Source organism: Mytilus trossulus, chromosome 4 (assembly GCF_036588685.1).
Source record: "Mytilus trossulus isolate FHL-02 chromosome 4, PNRI_Mtr1.1.1.hap1, whole genome shotgun sequence".
Lineage (NCBI taxonomy): Eukaryota > Metazoa > Mollusca > Bivalvia > Mytilida > Mytilidae > Mytilus > Mytilus trossulus.
This window is the reverse complement of record NC_086376.1, coordinates 42,696,849-42,720,270: the sequence shown is the minus strand read 5'-3', so window position 1 is coordinate 42,720,270 and position 23,422 is coordinate 42,696,849. Positions and strand designations below refer to the sequence as shown.

The 23,422-nt window shown below is 31.4% G+C and overlaps 1 protein-coding gene across 1 annotated transcript in view; it reads left to right on the top strand.

The window, feature by feature from the left end:
• LOC134715321 (QRFP-like peptide receptor) overlaps positions 1-23,422 on the top strand; it is a 114,515-nt gene that overhangs the window by 68,565 nt on the left and 22,528 nt on the right. The window contains exon 2 of the mRNA XM_063577431.1: positions 13,619-14,039. Within this exon, the coding sequence (XP_063433501.1) occupies positions 13,619-14,039 (421 nt within the window). The remainder of the gene's footprint in view (positions 1-13,618; positions 14,040-23,422) is intronic.

Below are 23,422 nucleotides of genomic sequence, written 5' to 3'. Positions count from 1 at the left end.
CAGTTTAATTGAAGTCTGGAGCTGGCATGTCAGTTAACTGCTAGTAGCTATAGTCTGTTGTTATTTATGTATTATTGTCATTTTGTTTATTTTCTTTGGTTACATCTTCTGACATCAGACTCGGACCTCTCTTGAACTGAATTTTAATGTGCGTATTGTTATGCTTTTACTTTTCTACACTGGTTAGAGGTATAGGGGGAGGGTTGAGATCTCACAAACATGTTTAACCCCGCCGCATTTTTTCGCCTGTCCCAAGTCAGGAGCCTCTGGCCTTTGTTAGTCTTGTATTATTTAAATTTTAGTTTCTTGTGTACAATTTGGAAATTAGTATGGCGTTCATTATCACTGAACTAGTATATATTTGTTTAGGGGCCAGCTGAAGGACGCCTCCGGGTGCGGGAATTTCTCGCTACATTGAAGACCTGTTGGTGACCTTCTGCTGTTGTGTTTTTTTATTTTGGTCGGGTTGTTGTCTCTTTGACACATTCCCCATTTCCATTCTCAATTTTATAGTATCAATGGCTTCAAAGGGTTTTGTTGAATTTTTCCTTCGAACATCTTCTAAACGCCATCATGATTAGGTTGGCGGTTATATTATATCCCAGATGACCACTATGGCCTACATGTCTAATCCTTACTCCCGTGCTGTTTTTGTTTGTTTATTCCTATTCGTCGAATTTTTACTATAACTTAAATTTTCTAATTATAAGGGTAACAATCAGAACAGGAACTGCCTATCCTCAAGGTTTTGATAGGGTGCGTGTAATACAATTTTTAGTTTGATGTGTATACGTACAAATATATTGTTTGTGGAAATGTTGTTATGTTTTTTTTTAATGAGTTGTATGTTTTAATTTGACTTATTATATCTGGTTGTCAATTCGTATCTCCTTTGTCTTTTTCTCCATTGTTTGCCTTTTAAGGTTCTTGGTTTTATTAAATATTTGCGTGCAATACTTTATGTGTTCACACAACACTATAACTATGTCCATCAACCATTTTCTACATTTGAAAATGCCTGTACCAGGTCAGAAATATGACAGTTGTTGTCCAAGTTTTATCATTTGATTTTGGTATTTGGTAAAGGATGTTACGTTTTGAATTTTCGTCGGAATTCAGTATTTTTGTGATTTTTTTTTCTTATAACAATGTCCTGATAAAAATACACATTGTAACAATGTTCACAAAAGGTTATGAAAAGAAGCTGTAAAGTAGAGGTTAGTGAAGTATATTGAAACTGTAGTATTGCTATATTACATATGGTTTCCATCTTATTAGATTTCTAAACTGTCATAACATGATCTGTGGATACTGAAATTCAGCTGAAAGCTAAAAAATCTCTATAGAAAATGTCTGTACTTCACAAGGCCATGTAAGCAGAACAATATCCGACTGCTCGGTTTGTGGTGACATTTAACGATAGGATATGTCTTCTTCCACTTAAGATCATTTGTAAAGCAAAATTTAATGTCATTGACATATTAGTTTTTCTCAGTTCAAACCGGAGAATAATCACTTATGTTCGTAATTGTACAGACCAATTAAGTTTTTTATACCTAAAATTAATTATTTTTCAATGGCAATGTTTTCAAGTTGCTGGTCTTACCTAAACAAGTATGATCACGATAAATTATGCAAATTTGATTATTTTGTTGATATTGTGGCACATCTATTGTATCAGTATAAAACATTTTAAATAATTATACAGAACAAAACCCTACAGTCTTTGCCTCCAACATCAAGGGTTTTAATTTGTCTCTTTTCAATACAACTTCGCATTAACTAAGATGCAAACGTTTTCAAGTTGTTGTCAAACCTAAACAAGTATAATCACGACGAATTATGCAAATTTAATTATCTTGTTGATATTCTGGCGCAGTTATTATATTATTATATTAACAATGTAACATACCATACTGTACTTCTTTAAATCATTATTATAAAAGAAATTTCTTGTACAAAAGGAATTCCTTAATATTGTAGTTCTACTAATTATTTCTTTATTTGTTCCTTGTGACATGCTTCGACTTTGACACATTTTCCGAAGTAGGAGTTACCTCTCCTTGTGATATTTATGTAAGTGTTGTGTTGCTTATTGTCATTGATGTGTGACTTGTTTTGAAAGCGATATGACGTAATCTTTATATCTGAGTAATGGCCAATGAAAATTAATAATAAAATTATTCGTTTATTTCTTAATAATTGTACATGATAAACGTGTTTGTGTTTATTGCAATGATGTCGATGAAGGTCATAAGGTAAAAGACCAAGGTCATGATAAAGATAAGGATTTTTTACTTGTTATCCTATTTTAAGGGTTTCAGGTTTTTCAAAAGCTTTTCGAACTACATGTACTTCGAATCTGTAAGAGGGTATTTTGCCCTAACAGAAAGAAAACCTTTTAATTGTTTACAAACATTGAGTTTCAATTATTGCTATAAGTATAATTGTATTCACAAGTAACTGTCCGTGACTTTTGATATAATCATGATCTAAATATTAACATGGATAACTTTGACTTAAACGTTTGATGACCTCTTTGGCTGCTAGTAGGTTACTAGAACATCTGCGCCGTAATTAATATAATCAAATCGGCGATAATAAGACAAATGCATAATTTGTAACTTAACTATCATGTAAAATTCTAGTGGAACTCATTTTCGCAGTTTAAGTGTGATTGTTCAAAACCAATGCTTGAATTGCTATCTAGTAGGTTTATAAATGTTATAGGGGTTTCGTTTGTTCTGACTATTTTTCAGTAAAATTTAAGTCCGATTTTTTTTAAATATTTCCGACGCTATCTTTTGGTGGTTGTTATTTTTTTGTTGTGATATTTCAATTTTAGCTTGTTATCACTTAAAAAGATTATTTCGACAGTTTCGAATGGCTTTGATTTGACACGAGCGGTCCATTATCATTATTACTCGCGTGCCTACTAATATTTGGACAATGGGGAATCTTAATTATATATAAGAAGAGATTAATCATATTACTTAAACTATTTTGGTCAGAAGGTTGACTATCAATGTTCCAATTAAATACTGTATGCATACAACCTAACTTAATTCAAACCATCAATAAAACATATAATTGCGATAACATCTTTCTTGTCTATCAGAATGAGCTAAACTAGTCTTTACCACAGACACAATAACGTTTTCCAGATATAGACTTACTGAGACTTAACCTTTCAATTTGATTATTCAAGGACATCTTTCAAGTTTCAGACTTCCTGTCAAAGAAATGATTATCAAGGCTACTTATGTATATATATTTAGATGGCATCATTCAAGAATCGTTACAAAACATAGGGAAACGAATTCCGTGCGCAAATCACGTGTTAATGGGATGTTCCTAATCTTAAACTTTCAATCAAAGACATTGTTGTCAAGGTATATTTTTTAAACGTTAGGATTGCATGATTCGTGAAACATTACAATATAATTATACAATTATAAACTCATCATTTATACCAGGATTAAATTTTGTATTTACGCAAATCGCGCGTTTCGTCAACAAAAGACTTTTTATTAGCTCATATGGCCCACTTGGCATCCGTCGTCCGGCGTCGTTGTCGGCTTTGTTTGAACGGTTTTTATTAGCTCATATGGCCCACTTGGCATCCGTCGTCCGTCGTCGTCGTCTGTTGACCTTTACAGAAATCTGGTCAATATAGACCAGAGTTGTCCTCAATCATCATTAGGGTATCTAGGTTTTTTTTTAAAGGTATCCGAAAACCGGCCTGCCAATCGTAGTAGGCGACATGGCTGAAAATAGAGTATGGGTTAAATTCATTTTTTGTCTTTAATTTTGAAAATCGTTATAAATAGAGAACATTTGACGATCATACATGTTTAAAATGTTGAACTCTACCAATAGTTTAAAACTTCAAAATTGTCCGTCGACTTTTAGTAGATATTATTGTCATTAATTGAAATATTTTACGATGTTTCCTTTTCATTGTTGCCTATCTTCTTGTAAACTATTATAATAGACAAAGAGAAATTTCAATGCAAAAATTATCAGGAAGACAAAATCTAAGACAATAGTGGAAATCGTCTGACGACCACTTCTTTCAATCATTATACATCCCGTCATTGTTTTATTGTTCCATCGTACATGTTTTTTTTATACATTTGTTTGTTTTAAGTAACTTATATCAAATTGATCAGATTAACACTATGTTGACTGCTGCACACCTATTTTGGACATTTATATCAGCCATGTATGTTTGTTTTGTTCATATATCGTTGTCCATATAATGAAATTTCATGCGACTGTCATACAAATGAGAGGTTAAGCTAGCTATAAAATCAGGTTTAATTCACAATTTTTCACATTAGAAAATGCATATACCAAGTAAGGAATATGCCAGCTATTATCCAATCGTTTAATGGGTTTGTGCTTTTAATTTTTTTCAATTTGATTAGAGACTTTCCTTGTTGAATATACCTCGGAGTTCAGTATTTTTTGCGATTTTACTTTTTGAGACTGAAAGTTCCGACATAGATGAACAAAAAATGATTATGATGTGCAAGACCAGTATTTATGTGATAAGTCTTATTGAAGAGGGGCGGGTAGTACACAACAAATGATTGACAAGAAATTCCAAATCTTAAATAGTTATAAATTGAAATTGACTGGTAAATGGTTTTTACCATGGTCCATACTTTTTCTGCGATATTGTTTGTTTACTACCCCATGTTTCATAATGCTGATTATTTTTCTGTTTTTCTACACACTGTAATATGTAAGGTCGCCTTTCGAATGTTTTCCTTCGCGACACACATAATTTCTGAAACATCTGATACCACTAATGACTTTATCAAAGTAGTTGTATCAAAGGGATAAAAAAAGCAATGATGTTATTTCGGTCGATAAACACACTATGCAAAAAAAAAGTTGTAAATTTTGCATTTTTAAATTCTAAATTTGATAATCTATAGTGCATTTTGAATAGATGAGTCAATGTGTTTATTATGGCTATTCTTACATTTTTAATTTTATAGGTAAATTGGTAAAACTGTATTTTGAATTTCCCAGATTTCTTTTGTTAACAATGGGATTATGTTGGATTATGTTGTAACAACACTAAGCCAATGAACAAAGATACATTCACGTGAATCTCGTGGAAAAATGAAGAAAAAGAATAGTTCACATAACAATATTTTATTTAAAAATTTAGAGCACATTTGATATTCAAAAGCATAATATAAATTTAAAAATACGCTGTTATTCACAAGCAATTTGAATTATTAAGGATGGAAACATCAATATATACAAGTAAATAATATAAATTGAAATATTAAAAATATTAAAATTGAGGCAATTATTCTTTTTAACCAAAGTACTGAATTTAGATTTACACATTTTCATTGAAATAAAGCACGGAAAAGTACACTGAATTGACATTAAGTTTAGCGCTATAAAACTAGGTTCAATACACCACTTTCTACATTTGACAATGCTTTTTGCAAGTCAGGGATATGACAGTTGGTGTCAATTCGTTTGATGTGTTTTATCATTTTATTTTGCCATTTGATAAGGCACTTGCCGTTTTAAATTTTTCTCGTAGTACAGTATTTCGGTGATTCCTTTTTTTTTTCTCCGGATGAGTGTGATATCATTTTTTCGCATAATGATTTCTCTGAATGTTGTGAAACTAAAACACCCTTAATGTTGATCTTAGGTAAATAGTTATTTGGCTATGTATATAGTACTTTTGATATCATATTCTTTAAAAAAAAATGATGATTTATACAAAAATGAAATTAAACTAATTTATATTTACATTGACTTTTGGTTGTTATTTAATTAAAAGATTTTATTTTTCAGTCTTCTAAATGCTTTTACTTTATTTATTTTCAATAAATTCTATATAAGAAACCCTTGTACATTAATTTCAAATGTATAATTATTTGTATTCAATTTCTACACATATTTTCACATGTGACCTAACTAGACACCGGTGACTAAAATAACATAATGTTCAATAACAACATATGTTGTTCTCAGTACCATAATCTCCCATGTAGAAATAGACAGCATAGTAAACATACAGAAGACAACGATTCAATGCGTCCAATTGTACGTATTTTCTTAAAGTATATTGTAACCTTGAAATTGATATCGAAAAGGTAAATATAGGGTAATCTTCACAAATCAATATTTTTATAATACTTAACATTGAACTAGAACGTTTTTGTCTGCTAAATATATACAGATATGAACTGTTTGACTAATTCTATAGTCTTTTGTAATTAATTTGTTTTAAATACGAAATTATGATGGCTTTCAAACTGTAAAGGTCAATCTTGTTTTAAATGTGATTCCAAAAATGAAAAAAAAATACACAATTATTATAGTTGTAGACACTCATTAACTATACTTGCTTTTTAAGGGTCGCGTTTTAATACCATTGTGGTTCATTTGAATGATATCAATAACTTTTTTTTATATTTTTGTAAATGAATCGTGTAATAGACAATTACTTACTCTAGGTGAATATAATCCTTTATCTTGATATATAAAAATGGCAAAAGATAGCACTTATGAAAATATTAATTGGTTTTTTCTTCGATTCTGTTTTTAGAGTTAATATAAAGGAATTAAAATCAAACAAATGAAAGATTTAGCTAGCTATCAAAACCAGGTTAAATCCAGTATTTTTCACAAATTTAAATGCCTATATCCAGTTGGGAATATGAAAGTTGTTTTCCAATCGTGTTTTGTGTTTGGGCTTGATTTCGGCATTTGATAAAGGACTTTTCGTTTTGAAGACAAACGTACTCTTGAATTTTCCTTTGAGTTGGGTAGATTTCTTGTTTTACTTTCATGCTAACATTACGTAAGTCGTGTTGAGTTTGTCCATCGATAAGGGACATTTATAAATAAGATTGATGTAGATATTTAATTACCTTGATGTCAGTCAAATGAATTTCCATCGTCAAAACAAATTGATCTTCTGATGTGAAACATAGAAGGATACCATTGAAAGGGTACTACAGAGAAAATACAAAAGTAAACCAAAACAATCGACAAAAACTTGAACAGTACTTCATGATGATTGAATCAAGAATAACTACTGACTTTTAAACCTTGTTCAAATGACCAATCATAAAACTACTAAGCATGTCTTTTTGATATCATTCCCCTGCTCCAGAAAAGTAGGATTGGTTGCTCTGCATGCAGCACCTTTCATTCCTGTTGTGTTTGAAATTGTGAATTTACATCCTGCAATCAGTTTTCGTTTGAAAACAACACAAGGAAAAACATTTAGTTGAAGAATAATACAACATATTAAGCTTATTTTTTTCCAAATGCAGATTATAGAATTTATTCAGTGTTAATTCAGTAGAGTTAAAACCAGGTAGGATACTTCTGATAAATACTAAATGGTCGGCTTTAGATTAATACCAGCTGATATGTTTCTAATAAGAACTCTATGATAAGCTTTTGGAAAGTACTTAAAATCAATTATTTAAAATAAATTTTAGGCAGGTTCCGACAATTTGATCGACTAGGATTAAAGGCGTAAAATCAGGACTGTCATTGGTAGACAAAAGTACGTTTTTGATTGTCATACAAAGAGCACGACACTCTCATATGATCAAATATAGGCAAAAGATACCAAAGTGATATTCATACTCATGAGTCGAACATAAATCAACAACTCCAGGGCTAAAAAAAAGAAAAAAGTAAAACAAGAAAACAACAGTTCACAACACAGAAAACTAAGAACTGAGCAACACGAACCTAACCATAAACTTGGGTGATCTCAGTGCCAGGTACTCCGGAAGGGTAAGATCAAAGAATCGTCATAATTTCTTTTTGTACGTTTGTTCAATTCTAAACATCCCATTAAAACCAACGTTAGAAAACTTAACCTTTGTTTTCCTTAATTTTACTCGAAATGTTGTGAAATTAATCAAATCGATTCGTGTATGACAATTTTGCGGTAAACCAGTGAGTTTACGTTATTCAAGTTGAACATTCTTCTTATGTCTTAAAACCTTCAACAATATTTTTAAGTCTGAACAAACAGTATACCCCAAAGTCAAATTACATAAACACAATGTTTACTTTGAAAACGGATTTGAAATGGTTTCAAAGTCGATTGGTCAATCATGGTTCAATGTGATTCCGAAATTCTATATGTGCCTGTCCGAAGTCAGGAGTCAGTAATTGAGTGATTGTTTTTGTTGTTTTTTTATTTTATGCAATGTTTATTTTTATTTTTATACAGTTCTTGCATTGATCTGTTGCACCACTATTCTAGGGCACGAACAGTCAGGCGCCGACTAACACGTTTAGCTCCGCCACATTATGTGTGTATGTGCTGTCCCATGTCCAGAGCATGCAATTCAGTGGTTGTCGTCGAATCTAATAGTATGTTATATATTTGTGGTCCTTCATGATATTGTACATTAATAAGGCCGTTAGTTTTCTCGTTTGATTTGTTTGACCTGTCATTTCGAAGTCTTTTATTACTGATTATCTGGTTTTTGCTCATTGTTGAAAGCAGTAATGTGACTTATACTTATTAATTTCTGTGTCATTTAGTCTCTTGTGTAGATTTGTCTCATTGGCAATCATGTCATATAGATTAAATGTTTTTATACTCATACGCTATACTTGTTTGTTTAAGCTTCGCCTTTAATACCATTGTGGTATATCTAAATGATTCTCAGTAACGTTTTATTATATTTTCGTAGAGTATATGGTGTAATAAAACATTTACTTGCTCGAGGTGATAATAACCCCATACCGTGATTTATAACAATGGCAAAATATACCACTTATGGAAATATTAATTGCTTTTTTCTTCGATTCTGTTTTAAGAGTTGATATCATCGAGATTATCATTGCGCTAAATGGGTCAAACCATAATAGAAAGAAATATGGCAGATGTTTTAAAATCTGAATATCTTTTTCCAAGAGAGGGAAACGGTACCAAGACTCAATATCGTTTGTTATACTACATTTACTAGTCGTGTTGTATTTGTTCACTGATTAGTGACATTTAAGAACGAGATTGATACTGATATTAGATTAACCTTGATAACCATCAAATAGATTTTCTCTGTCAAAACAAATGTAACCTTCTGATATGGATAATAGAAATAAAATTGACAAAAGCAACTGTGCTACACTAAATAATCAAGAGAAAACCAAGAGCGACAAGATGCAACAGCTGAACCTCCTTTCATATAAAGCAAATATTAAAATGAAATATGCATGATAGCATATGCTCTGTACGGGTATAATGTCTTGCTCTTGATGGAATACCTTGAACCCTAGTTATGTAAGAGATTCGCGACATAAAACTAGTTTTGGTAGACATTAAATTGTCAGGTTATATAATAGTATGAATCAATTCAGGAAAAAACAAATTAAAAGTCCGAAGTCTTTTTTCCTCAACTTCCCCACAATGATGGGCTTTTGGTTGGCAAAGTGTTAAAATTAAATCCCAGGGACAATATATTAGTTATAACTTTGCATTGCATAGAACTGTTTCTGTTGATTTGACATCTACAGAATGTAGCTGTCATTTTGTTGATTTATGTCGCTTATTTACTGTATATGTACCTATACCACAAACTTCTTTTATTCAAATCCTAGTTCTGATATTGTACTGAGCGTGTGTCCTAGATCCACTAATCTTGTTATCAAATTTGTTTACTATATATCACATCATACTAATTATCGAACATTCAATAAAAGAGACCTAGGATTGGACTACACAAATTCAGGAAGAATTTACAATTTAGCAAGACAATGTTTTATCTTAAAATGTTGTAGATCATTTAAACATACATACATGTTTTGAGTGTCGTTTTTTGGGACCTTAGTCAGCTTTCTCTTCATTTCTATAATTATTTTGATTTCTCAATTAACTAATTAGCAAACGACTATGTCTGTATTTAGTATTTTGTAGTAAAAATAGACAACTCTGCTATAACATAGCTTTACATTTTACGCAATCGTTTGTCCTTTTCAGCTAAGTAGTCAGTACTTCGGTACTGACATGATTTAACAATCTGCTCTAAAATTATCCGTTTATAAATTTTGAAATTACCTCAAATCTTAGGTGTCAACCCTTTCAAGCAAGGTTGACTTTAGATGAATTTGGCTATTTATTCTAGGTATTTTTTGTCATATAACGTGTATACATCTTGGGATTTCAAATGTTTGGCTTTGCGCATTCCTGATGAAAGTAAATCCAGAAAAGCGCGTCTGATGCATGCAATTATTAAACGTTTTGTTTTTTGAAAGATCTGGATACAACAATAATCATATGCATATGTGAAACAGGGTCGTTTTTTTCCCCGTTTCACAATAATGTTAAAGGTCATTGCAGGCCAGTTGTCAGCACTTCTGTGTTGACATTAATAACCATATAATAATATGGCCATAATAATAAATGAAGGATTAACAAAGTAAACAATTTTTCGAAAAACTAAGGATGTTCTTACTCTTGAACAGATTAACTCAGTATTTGACAAAACCTTTTGTAATTTTGGGTCCTCAGTGCTCTCTAATTTCGCACTTATTTTCACTTTTATTACATTTTTATTCGAGCGTCATTCGTGAGTCTTTCGTAGATGAAACGCGTGACTGGCATACACAAGTAGAAGCTTGGTATCTTTGATGTGTTTTTGCCCATGTTAATGTACATAACAGTTGAACCTGTCGAGTTTCAAGTGTTTGTTGCATTGTTCCAATCAAGTCAGGGAATTGCAATGCAGGTATTCAAGTGCAAATAGCTGTTTTTGTCATAAAATTGTAATCCTGGAATCAATGAGGAATTTAGTAATATTTAAAAAAAAATCTCACGTTTCTGCAACCCTATGGATCGGATAATATGTAGATTCTTACTCAATGACATTTTATGAAGCAAATATCAAGGGAACATTAAAAACTATAAAATTTAAGCGTTTTACCTTTTAAATACCTTTAAATATTATCATCTGGGACAAGGAAATGACATATTTGAAGCCGCATAGACAGAATCAGAAGTGATAAGCTGATTTACGTAATTAAAGACAGTGCATCGACCCGCATTACTTTGATCAGACACGTGGCAAGCCACAAGTATTTATCAAGATTATACGGTTTGAATCCTATATTTCAAATAATTATTAACTCATAAAAATAAAATCTCTTATTTTCAGAGAATTTCTTCCAATCAGGAAAACAATATCATTACTTAACTATCACACTGTCTGGTGTTTTGTCTTACGACTATCGTAAAACGGCTTCAATACATAGCATGATGCTTATAAGAGGATTTTGATGTGATTGTATTGACAAAGTATTTTTTATGTGTACCAATTGAAATCTCAGAATGTTTTTATTTATACATTGTATTGTTTTAATCATCTTTCATTTAACTGTGATTGATTTACTTGGCCATATATCAAAGGGGAAACACACAGCTTAACAAATTGCAAAAAAATGATCAAATTATTTTTTTAAAGTTTAAAACAAGCACTGTATGCACAAATCAAAAATGTTTAAAACTGAGGAATATGGGAGAAATTTTTCTAACAAAGTATATAACATTCTCAATACATTTATATTTTATTGATCTGAGCGCCACTGATGAGTGTGATAAAGACAAAACGCGCGTCTGACGTATTAAATTATAATCCTGGTACCTTTGATAACTATTCATCAAACATTATTCCTGAAAATATTTTTCAAATAAACAGCTTTGTTAGTGTGGGCAACAAAATTAAGATAATTAAGACTATTAAATTAAGAGCTATTTGCATATTATCTCTTTTTTCATTTTTTAGTGAGTGGGATACTATCTAAAAGACTGGCCTATAATTGGTGCACACGATCACAAAAGTTAAGTGCTAGAAAAAAAAGTTAAATATTTCCAGTTTTAAAGATTTTTTTTTTCAAATCTAGAAAGGGAGGGTAAAATTATCTTCATGAGGAGAATAAATCAAATTTTTAGTGAATTAACAGTTGAAATCATGTTGATGTTGTCCTTAATTTAGAGAGATCCAACACATCAATGTGATTCAAAGCATTAAAACATAATGCATTCCATTGGGAACTACACACGATCATAAACAAAACGAGATCATGATAAAAAAGAATAGGTGTAAGCAATTAAGGGTCGGATACAATGTTGAACCCACAAGTAAAAATCTATATTAATGATCGACTTGAGAGAGGATTCAAAGACATAGAAGCTGTGACGATAGATATGTTATTCCTATGGCCAAAACTTAAAAGAATTCTGATTTGTTCTATAAATTTTATTGCTACGAGTATCTTTTCAAAATATCAGTTGATATGATATTCCTATTATGATTCTTTGATAGAGGGTTCTCCCAAGAAAGCTATTAAACCTAGCGTTCGAAATGGGTAGTTGAGGTCATTCATTCGTAAATTTTACAGATGACATCACGGGTTGGTTTCACAGATGATATCGGATCTGTTCCTTATTTCGTGACGACAATCCACTTCCATTTTTTTGCCAAAAATGTGACCTACCGAATTATACTATTTACAGTGTTCGTATTAACATGAGCAACATGACGGATACCAAATTTGGAGCAGGATCTGCTTACCCTTCCGAAGCATCATAGCTCAAGATTATCCTCAATTTTTGACTGGGTTCGTGTTGCGTAGTCTTTAGTTTTCAATGTTGTGTCTTGTGTACTATTATTTGTCTGTTTGTCCTTTTATTTTTTAATCATGGCGTTGTCAGTTTATTTTCGATCTATCTTTCGCCCCTCTTTTGCTACTTAAACTTCTTTTAAATTACTGTCTCTTGTATCCATTTGTGAAACTTGTATGGCCCCTTTGGACAACGATATAATATGAATTGAGAAATTTTTTGTTTACAATTCAAATTTTAAACAAATTCTCATGTGAAATATTTGCTCTGGCGGTCAAAACTGGTACAATAAAACAAAACGCAGACAATCGGAAATAGATAAATATATGTCAAACAGACAATCTGTTCATAAGGATAGTCGTGAAAAATGCGCGTTGATAGTTATCTTAATAACTTAATTCTTGAGCAAAATTCTAATGTCTATGTATTTTTGGTCAGCATTATATTTAAAGCAACTAGAAGTACCCATTAAACTGTTTCATCATTAGTAAATTCTTTAAGCTCAGATTTTTACATTAACAATTTATATTTCAATGTTCATTTCTTTGTTCTTCAATTAACAATAATAGTACTTGATCTATCTCATAACCCTCGTATTTAATACCGGATTGGTTGACGAAATCGATTCCAGTATAGCTATTCGATAAGGAAATTAATATAAATAGACGGACAAAGACTATTGTATAAAAAGACCAGTAACTTACTTAATTTTACAAAATAATAAGAATATTTTGCAGAAGGTTTCTAAGTAGAATAAATCTGTAAATATTAAGTGATAATTGCTCGTATCAGTTTAAGCTTGCTTTATCTGAAGAATTAAATTCTGGTCAAATCATCAATAATTTATCATAACTATCTGAATGAGATTTACTTTGACGTAAATCCCTGGTATAACAATGGAATCTCATGCTATATAATTGTCAGCGGATTGTTAGTTAAGTCATAAAGGTAGCTCATACTGGTTTCAATATTTTTCAGGTCGCGGATGGGAAGCATGTTCTTGGCATGGATCAACTTGCAGATTGGTTTGCTTACAAAGACCTAATATCGCGAAACAACTTAACATGGAATCGTGACTCGCCATATAACTTTTCTGATCCTGGAAGTGTTTTTGAAGAATTCCAGAAAGGACAATTCACCATCCATGAATATTCAACAATAGTTCTGCTAAGTTTGTATGTTATTATTTTTTTTATCGGACTTCTTGGAAATGCTCTGATCATCGTCACAACGATAAGAAATGGACAATCTCAACATTCTAAAAATTACTTTTTGATAAATTTGGCAGTTGCTGATTTAGCAGTGACCTTATGTTGTATGCCAACATCGTTAGGAACCATCATCTACAGAATATGGATATACGGCAAATTCCTGTGCAAGTTTGTTGCCTTTTTTCAAGGTAAGGTTGTGTTTTTAATATTATTTTCGTGACAGTTTTACTTATTTCAAAAAGGTAACGAAATTATAGATAAGAATTAGTTTAAGACTTCCGTTTTTGTATTTATGTAGAATTTCTACTGCTACAATGAACAAATTCGGTAAAACAACAAATATTCATTAACAACTACACCATTCATGAGAGTAATTAATAAAATGAATATACTTGAATTGATACTTTATGTCTGAACCACCCAGATGGTTAGTCATGAAGTACCGCTTAAGACCCGAAAGTTTGATTGAACTAATACAAGTGTTTTAAGATTTTATTTTAATGAATAACTACAAATTTATTGTATGAGTTGTTTAATGCATAATTTAGGTAAAACGATCTAGTTGTTAAAATGAAATAAAAATAATGACGTGCATTTGGCAACACTAACAAGCACAAGTTTAAAAAAAACTACATTACGGGTTATTGTCATGTACTAATTAAACCAAGTGTGTATTGCACATGTTCGTATCCTTCACATATACAAGAACATCGTATTCAAAGCAATAACAAAAATACATGTTCAGAGCTAAATTAGTTGAAATTTAAAATCATTCAAGCACGCCATGCCATCACAATATCATTATGCTGTGTTGACTAATTATTTAAATATTACTGTGGTATTTTCATGCCCGCCAACAAAAGTTAGGGAATACTAGTAATGTATTCCGTTTCGCGTGTCCCTTATTAAGTAAAAGTTTTGATAATGGAAGTTTACCATAAAATTATTGACACATCAGCTTGAAATTAGCAAATATATTCATTGTGATAATAACTTTTACAAATGTATGCCAAATTAGGGGTTTGACACATATTTGTCGCATATTAGAAGATGCAATGTGATTTCTTTAGCAGGGGCATTCTGTCCTTTTGACACATAACCTTATGACTTCTTTTCAAATTTATATGATTATTTCTAAAATAAATTACGTCGAGGTTAGTATCAATATTTTTTAATTCCTGAAATTTTCTTGAAGAAGATTCTCTATGCAACACAAAAGACTGACGTTCAATTAAAGTTCATACAAATGAAAAAGCACACGTATGATACAGTTTACGTTTTGCAAATTGTCTCTGCTAATTCTGTGTCATTTTGCAGTTTTTGTTAACGTTCAGTTCGTAGTACCTTGCCCCAAGATTAGTTTGGGGTTGTCTGCCCGGTCATTACAATTGATGCTTCTCCATCTAATGATATAAAAGTACGAATAAGAGCAAAAACTTATATCGCCGTTCAGGGAAAAGATTATTTGTCGTAGTTGGATAACAAATCGTCCGTATGAACCAGCGTATTAACGTACATGACGTGTTCGTTTGCTAAATACAGAAAATCTTATGAATGTGCTATATGAGGAGCCTCAATAGCCGAATAGTCTAAATAGTCGAACTACTGTTTCTCAACCATGTCAAGACTGAGGTGGTGTTTTCGAATATAGCACATGGTAGTTGCTCTCAACTTCAATCTACTTTATTGATTGGCATTTTAAGTTTTCTTATCATAGGTTGGTTGGTTCTCTCCGGACACTCCGGCTTCCACCGCCAATATCAGATGACCGCCACAAAACAACACAATGGTACTGAAATTTACGTTCAATATCAATCAATCAACAATACATTATATAATGAGTATACTGTCGTGTAACATATCACGACAGATGCAATCAAATAATGATATTTATGAATTATTGACCGAAATTTTTGAATAATTACAAAAAAGTTAAATCACAAAAATACTGAACTTAAAGGAAAATCAATTCGGAAAGTCCATAATCACATGGCAAAATCAAATAACAAAACGCATCAAAAACGACAAATCATCAGAATATACGAAAAGGACAAAAAACAATTATCATACAAAGAAAGATGTAAAAGGATAGGGTATGATCTCGTCCTGCATAAAACATTTGCAAACGACTATCAGTCAACCAACAATGTAGTTGTTTAGGGGATGGAACATTTTTAAAAGGGTTTGTCTTCTGTTACAAGTAAATCACGAAATGCATCGGATTAAACTAATGTAAAGGCTTCTCTAGTAACGAATGCTGCATTTGTCTTCTTCAATGTCTGAATTGAAACTGAAAATAAACGAACGTAAATATAATTGACTCTAAATTCATGTTTATGTCCCTTATAATCGGAAAGTAAATCAATTTAGGTAATAGACTGAGTAAAAGTTTAACGACTGCACATGAACTATTGACACCATTGTCACAAAGGTTTCCAATATATAAGTTTGATTTAATAATACATTATAACTAGTTTTGCACACGAGGACTATTGTTGGCAATAATTGCATTTTGTCAATGATCTGATAATAGATTTCATCATATAAATGATCGTCTTATCCATTTTTATCATGTTCAATAATTGGTTGGTACCTTTTATTGAAAATAATAATTTTGATATAATCAATCGGATTTTATTTTTAGCATACGTATGGACTAGTTTCAGCAGTTGTTTACCAAGAATTTACTGCTCAAGCTAAATCATCTTGTGCTTTAGGGAACACTTTGGTAGAATTAACCACACTATGATTAGCTGAAAATTGTAAGAAAAGTGACATTGATTTAAGTGAATTTGTCAGTGTCACAACTGGCAACGCTCTACTTTGACACGTGAGCTCAAACCATACCATCTGTAGTTGATTAAAACAAATATTATAGATAAATGAAAACTCTTTTGAAAACGTATCGTCCTCGGGTGTTTTGTTGTTTGTCGACTTATTGGTTTAATGAGATATTGCACGTTTATTTAAGCGACTGTTATACTACTGCGCTGACTTAAATTAAGTAGAAAGATCCAAAGTTATGAAAAATGTTCTCGCATGTTTAATGCATCATTTATAAGATCCAACAAATTGACATTATTAGATATTAAACAATTGAGATAACATTTCATTTTCAGAAATACGCACATATCAAACATGATCTTTTAAGATGTTTAATATTCTCGAAAAGTTTTTAATGTCTTATGTGGTTCTGTACATGGTTCCAACCGTGGAAGTTACTCTAATTGATTGTAAACGGTGACGTTCATATGCTTCAAAGAAAATGCTGATTTAATATTAGGAAATTAACGATTGGTATATTTGTATATTTGACATGTGTATGATATAAAAAGGGATATCCGAGCTAACAAGTCGACCACACAGTGACAATACTACACGACCATAAGACAAAAAAAAATAACAAAACAGTACAAAGAAAAGTAAATTCGGGTTCTTCTCAAAGATTACCAGATAATGATTTACATGTAACAAAACTTGAAATACTAAGGTTTTTCGACCTCTGGAATAGGTTACCGTAGCTGAATTTGGCAAAACTTTTAGTAAATTTAATCTTCGTACTTTTTTAACATTTTTTTTCGAGCGTCACTGATGCGTCTTTTGTAGACGAAATGCTAGTCTGGCGTAAATATCAACTTTCAATCCTGGTATCTATGATGAGTTTATTTACAAACACTGGATCAATGCCACTGCTGGTGGATTTTTAATTCCATAAGGGTATCACCAGCCCAGTAGTCAGCACGTTTGTTGTGACTTGAGTTATCATTGATATGTTGATTATTGTGAATCAACTGTTAACACAACTTTTATATTGTAAAATACTTAAGCCTTTTCAACCTCCGGAATAGCTTACCTTAGCTGTATTTGGCAAAACTTTTAGGATTTTATGGTCCTCAATGGTCTTCAACTTCGTACTTTATCTAACCTTTTAACATGGTATCTATGATGAATTTATTCGCTTGTTCCTTCATTATATTTGTTGATCAGTGATCGGTGTTGACATGAATATCAATTATATGGTCATTTTTATAAATTTTCTGTTCACAAAACCTTGAATTTTCCGAAAAACTAAGGATTTTCTTACCCCTGGAGTAGATAACCTTAGCCGTATTTGGCACAACTTTTTGTAATTTTGGGTCCTCAATGCTCTTCAACTTTGTATTTATTTGGCTTTTTAACTATTTTGATCTGAGCGTCACTGATGAGTCTTATGTAGACGAAACGCGCGTCTGGCGTATAAAATTAAAATCCTGGTACTTTTGATAACTATTTACACCACTGGGTCGATGCCACTGCTGGTGAACGTTTCGTCCCCGCGGGTATAACCAGCCCAGTAGTCAGCACTTCGGTGTTGACATGAATATCAATTATATGGTCATTTTTATAAATTTTCTGTTCACAAAACCTTGAATTTTTCGAAAAACTAAGGATTTTCTTACCCCAGGAGTAGATAACCTTAGCCGTACTTGGCACAACTTTTTGTAATTTTGGGTCCTCAATGCTCTTCAACTTTGTATTCATTTGGCTTTTTAACTATTTTGATCTGAGCGTCACTGATGAGTCTTATGTAGACGAAACGCGCGTCTGGCGTATAAAATTAAAATCCTGGTACTTTTGATAACTATTTACACCACTGGGTCGATGCCACTGCTGGTGGACGTTTCGTCCCCGAGGGTATCACCAGCCCAGTAGTTAGCACTTCGGTGTTGACATGAATATCAATTATATGGTCATTTTTATAAATTTTCTGTTCACAAAACCTTGAATTTTTCGAAAAACTAAGGATTTTCTTACCCCAGGAGTAGATAACCTTAGCCGTATTTGGCACAACTTTTTGTAATTTTGGGTCCTCAATGCTCTTCAACTTTGTATTTATTTGGCTTTTTAACTATTTTGATCTGAGCGTCACTGATGAGTCTTATGTAGACGAAACGCGCGTCTGGCGTATAAAATTAAAATCCTGGTACTTTTGATAACTATTATAACTTATATCAAGTGATCAAGTGATTAAGAACTGTGCAATAATGGTTTTGTAATCAACTCTGATATAGTTCTTATCCATAAATAAATCCAATAGCCTGATCCAGCGGTCACGCAAATTGAAAATCCTTAACTGAAGCTTTGTAAATAAATTGTGTTAGATATAAAAAATTAACAACGCCGTATTTTTTATTTTCGTATTCCATAAAAGTAAGCTACTAGATCTTTCAATTTAAATAAATGTATACAAAAAAGAAATTAACACACAAAATATAGTCACGCAGTTGTATGAAATATCAAAGTCGTTTGCGCTTTATTACTATTTCGATCAGTCTTCACAGATCTTTTTACCTGAAACCGAAGAACTTAATCATGTTTTCATGATGTTAAGGATGAAATAAAGTTCATTGATTTGAAGATTATTAATTAAAGGACATACGTTACAGTAGAATAACATATAAATAGATTGAGTTATAAAGTAAACGTCAACGATTCAGTAACTTTATAAAACAAATAACAACTACTTATTGAATAAAATAGTAAGAGACACAAAAGCTGGTAGTGCACATCTAAGGGTTAGTTCCTTGTATGAGAATATGTCCTCTATTCTATATTTTCATATTTGTTAGCCATATATGGTGGGGTTCGTGTTGCTTATTCTTTAGTTTTCTATACTGTGTCATGCATGTGTACGTTTGTTTGTCTGTTTGGTTTTTTTTCTATTTTTTAGCCATGGATATGTCAGTTTATTTTCGATTTATGAGTTTGACTGTCCTCTGGTATCTTTAACCTTCTTTTGAATAAACTCGTCCTTGTATGTTATCACCTGTGAATTGTAGTAAGCTATACATATATATTCTCTGTATCGGTATTAACATCGAGTTTATATCTTACAAGTTGAATTTACATAATCGAGCATGTATAACTATTAAGGTATCAACATTCTGTCGTCGATCCTCATAGTTTGGTATTGCACAATATCATGCTTTTTTGGCGAACATAACGTTTTAACACTAAAGATATCGGGAGATTATTCTCATATTGTTTACACTCTGTAGCCTGTTGTATTTTGTTGTTTATTGTTGTGCTGAGCATTGATCTTATGAGTCAAACGCTTTACTTCTAATGTTTTCTATTTGTTCTCATGTATTGCTTTTTTTAATGTATCAGATTAGGACAGGGTTTAGTGCTCACAACTATGTTCAACCCTCCTATTTCTTTATGTACCTGTCCAAAACTCACAAACTAGCAAATTCCGTTGATTACACATTGTTATATGTGTTTTCATTGTCAGAGTATGAAGCAGGCTGTTCATTGACCTTGTTAATTGTTTCATATTTGACATACAGGTGGTTTTAAGATTGTTTAAGACAGTAAGATAACCGGTTGTTCTTCATATAGTTGTCATGTCAATAACCAAATTTCACAGTGCCGATTTGACATTTAGCTTTGAAAAAAAAGATACTTTTGGATCTTTATCCCTTGACACAGGTTAACGCTTACTGTTTTAGCTAAAAAAAAATGATTACAGCATTATTATAGTTGAAGCTATATTCTTTCAGTTTTACTAGTTTAATTTGTATGTCAATAGATGTTTGAAAATGGTGAATAAAATTTTGTTGTATGGCTAGCTTAACCTGTCACTTTTAACACATTTAACCTTCGCATTTGAATTCTTAATGTACTGTCTACATACATACAATGGTAGTAGTGGGGTTTTTTTTATATAGAGAATGCGAAATGAAATATCCTTTGAACATGTTAAAAGTTGTTTTCTCAATTAACATCTTTAGTAATTTACTCTACAAAAATAAATGGGACAGCATAAATTTGAGAATGCACTTTGAAAGGCTTTACTTTAAAAAAATAATAGTGGCTTGCTTCAATGTTTGATTCATATAATGAAATAATTTGCAGAAATGTATTGTAGATAAATACAAATACAAAAACTTATTTTTGATTCAGACATGAACGTTTAAAGGTTGCTGCTCACAAGGAAGCTATTAAACCAAGATTTCCAAATGGCGAAGTTGAGATCATCCCTTTCTAAATTTTACGGACGCCATCACGAGTTGGTCGACTGTTATGGAATAACCGTTCACAAATGATATCGGATATTTACCTTACGTTGTAATAACAATCTCCTTCCAATTATACTGTTTACCGGATTTGTTATAACATAAGCAACACGACGGGTGCCACATTTGGAGCAGTATTAGCTTACCCTTCCAGAGCACCTTAGATCACATCTAGTTTTTTGTTTGGTTCGTGTTGCTTATTCTTTAGTTTTCTATGTTGTGTCATGTTTTCTTTTGTTTGTCTGTTTGTCCTCTTTAATTTTTAGCCAGACGTTGTTGTTTATTTTCGATTTATAAGATTGACTGTCCCTCTGGTATTTTTCGTACCAAGCATCTAATTTTAATACATTGTACCACTAGTCAATAACAGTTAGTATTTTAGAAAAGACCTGTCTTTATATCAAAACATTCACAATAGAAATGTTGAAACCATATATCTCTCAACATCAAATTTTCTTTACAGAATTTCTCTCCGTGAACCTTCCATATTTATCGTTATAATCTACCAGGATTACATCCATAGCAATTATTTCATCGTACTCGATATTCGATGAACTGCTTGACTAATGTGCTTAGCACTTGAAAATCAAAGACGTGTTAATAATTATCAACGTGACCTCCCATCAAAGCAGGACTCCAACCTCTTGTTAATGTATCATAGTAAGATATTAAGTTCTTTTTAGTCGAATATTGTCTGACTATCTGTTATAGTTGTCAGATGGTTACACTTATGTTTGTAAATCACAGTTGTCATATAAATTGATAAAACGGAAAGAAACCATTTAGTACAGAAAAGAAATTTTTCCTTTCGTAAAGGAATCTTATTTTCTCAGCAGTAAGCTGTCTTAAAATAAACATCCTCAATAATGAGAGTTCAAACAATAATGCAGTCACGTTCTAAAACAGCTTCCTTTTTTTCTAATTCGAACCAAGTAAGTGTTTACAAAAATATTTCAAAGTTATTTTTGCCAAAAGGTGACGTTTGATGTCACGCATACATTAGTATAAATAATACTCTAATGAGCCTGTGTAGCTCACCTGCATCTTCAACAAAGGTAAATAATTAGTTCAAACCATCACAAAAAAGGTATAACTCTATTATGAGCTAACTAAATAAATGACATACATATTTATAGATCTTATCCTGCTGATCATTTTCCTTTTTAAAGTCTCGATTTTTCGATTATTGTTAAAAAATAGTAGGGTATAAACGTAAAAAAAAAAAGTAAAAATTATAATTATAGGTTCATAATTCCAATAATGAACATTTTTGCCTTCTGTAATTTATTTGTAGATCTTGTTTTGTTGATCATTTTTACCACTTAACGTATCTATCAATATATTATATTCTCAAAATAAAAGGCAAAATTGCAAAAACACAAATGGAAAAATGTATTAAAGAGCTTTAACTTTAATTAGGAGTCGAACTCAACAATCCGTTTATTACTGTGTTTCCTGATGGTTCTGATAATATTGATATATTTGTAGATCATGTCTTTCAAAATCACAATCTTGCCAGATGTCTTTAAGGTAGATATAAAGGGTGAAATAAAATAAAATACTGAAATCCAATTTTCTTTTCACAAGAGGGTAAATTCGGGGCAAGAAATGTTAAGTTCCATAGTACAAGTCTGATTGAAATTAAACAGTTGAGCGGATTTCTTACGAACATTTACAAATTGTCTTTAAATGATAAATCACTATTACATCTGCTACAATTTTGTGATTAAATCTCAGATGAAGGGATACTATCACATCGTCCCATATTATTATGAATATAATTGTTTCAAAGTATATGAACATGATAAATTGATTTGCCAAACGTTTTTGACAGTTTTTTATTAGTTTTATTACGTTAAGGTTAACAACGACTATCTGAAACTAAATAAAGTCCGTTCCACGTTTACTTTGTTTATGTTATCCTTTATCTTATTGTTTTTAATAACCATATCAGGGTTAACATTCTTCAATTCTGAAATAAACTCATCAAAGGTACAATGTACCATGCAGGATCAAATTTTGAATTTACGGCAGACGCGCGTGTCGTCTACAAAAGACTCATCAGTGACACTCGGATAAATGATGTCTTCGTATCGTTAAATATGATTACTTTTTAAATAGATAAAAAGTAAATAAAAGGAATGTGTTAAAATGGTATATCGATATTTTGTTTAAGTTTCTGTTTTGTAAAACTATAATTTGATGACAATTTTCACATTTTGTAAATTATATATAGAAGTGAAAGAGGGTAGTGACACATATTATTGAAAGGTTTCCATGACGTCTTAAGATTACTTAAATTGATAAGTAAATGAATATGACCTTTACATAAAGCGTATTTCATGTCTTTATCCAATTTCCGAAGTCGTACTATAGCAAATAACTAATTGGCTTTTATCAATGACATATTTGTATATTGAGTTATATTTCTGTATATTTTTATACAGTATTTTCATTTTGATTTGCTATTCTTATCTTTAACTTGTTTTTGAATTACTCAATAATGAAACCAT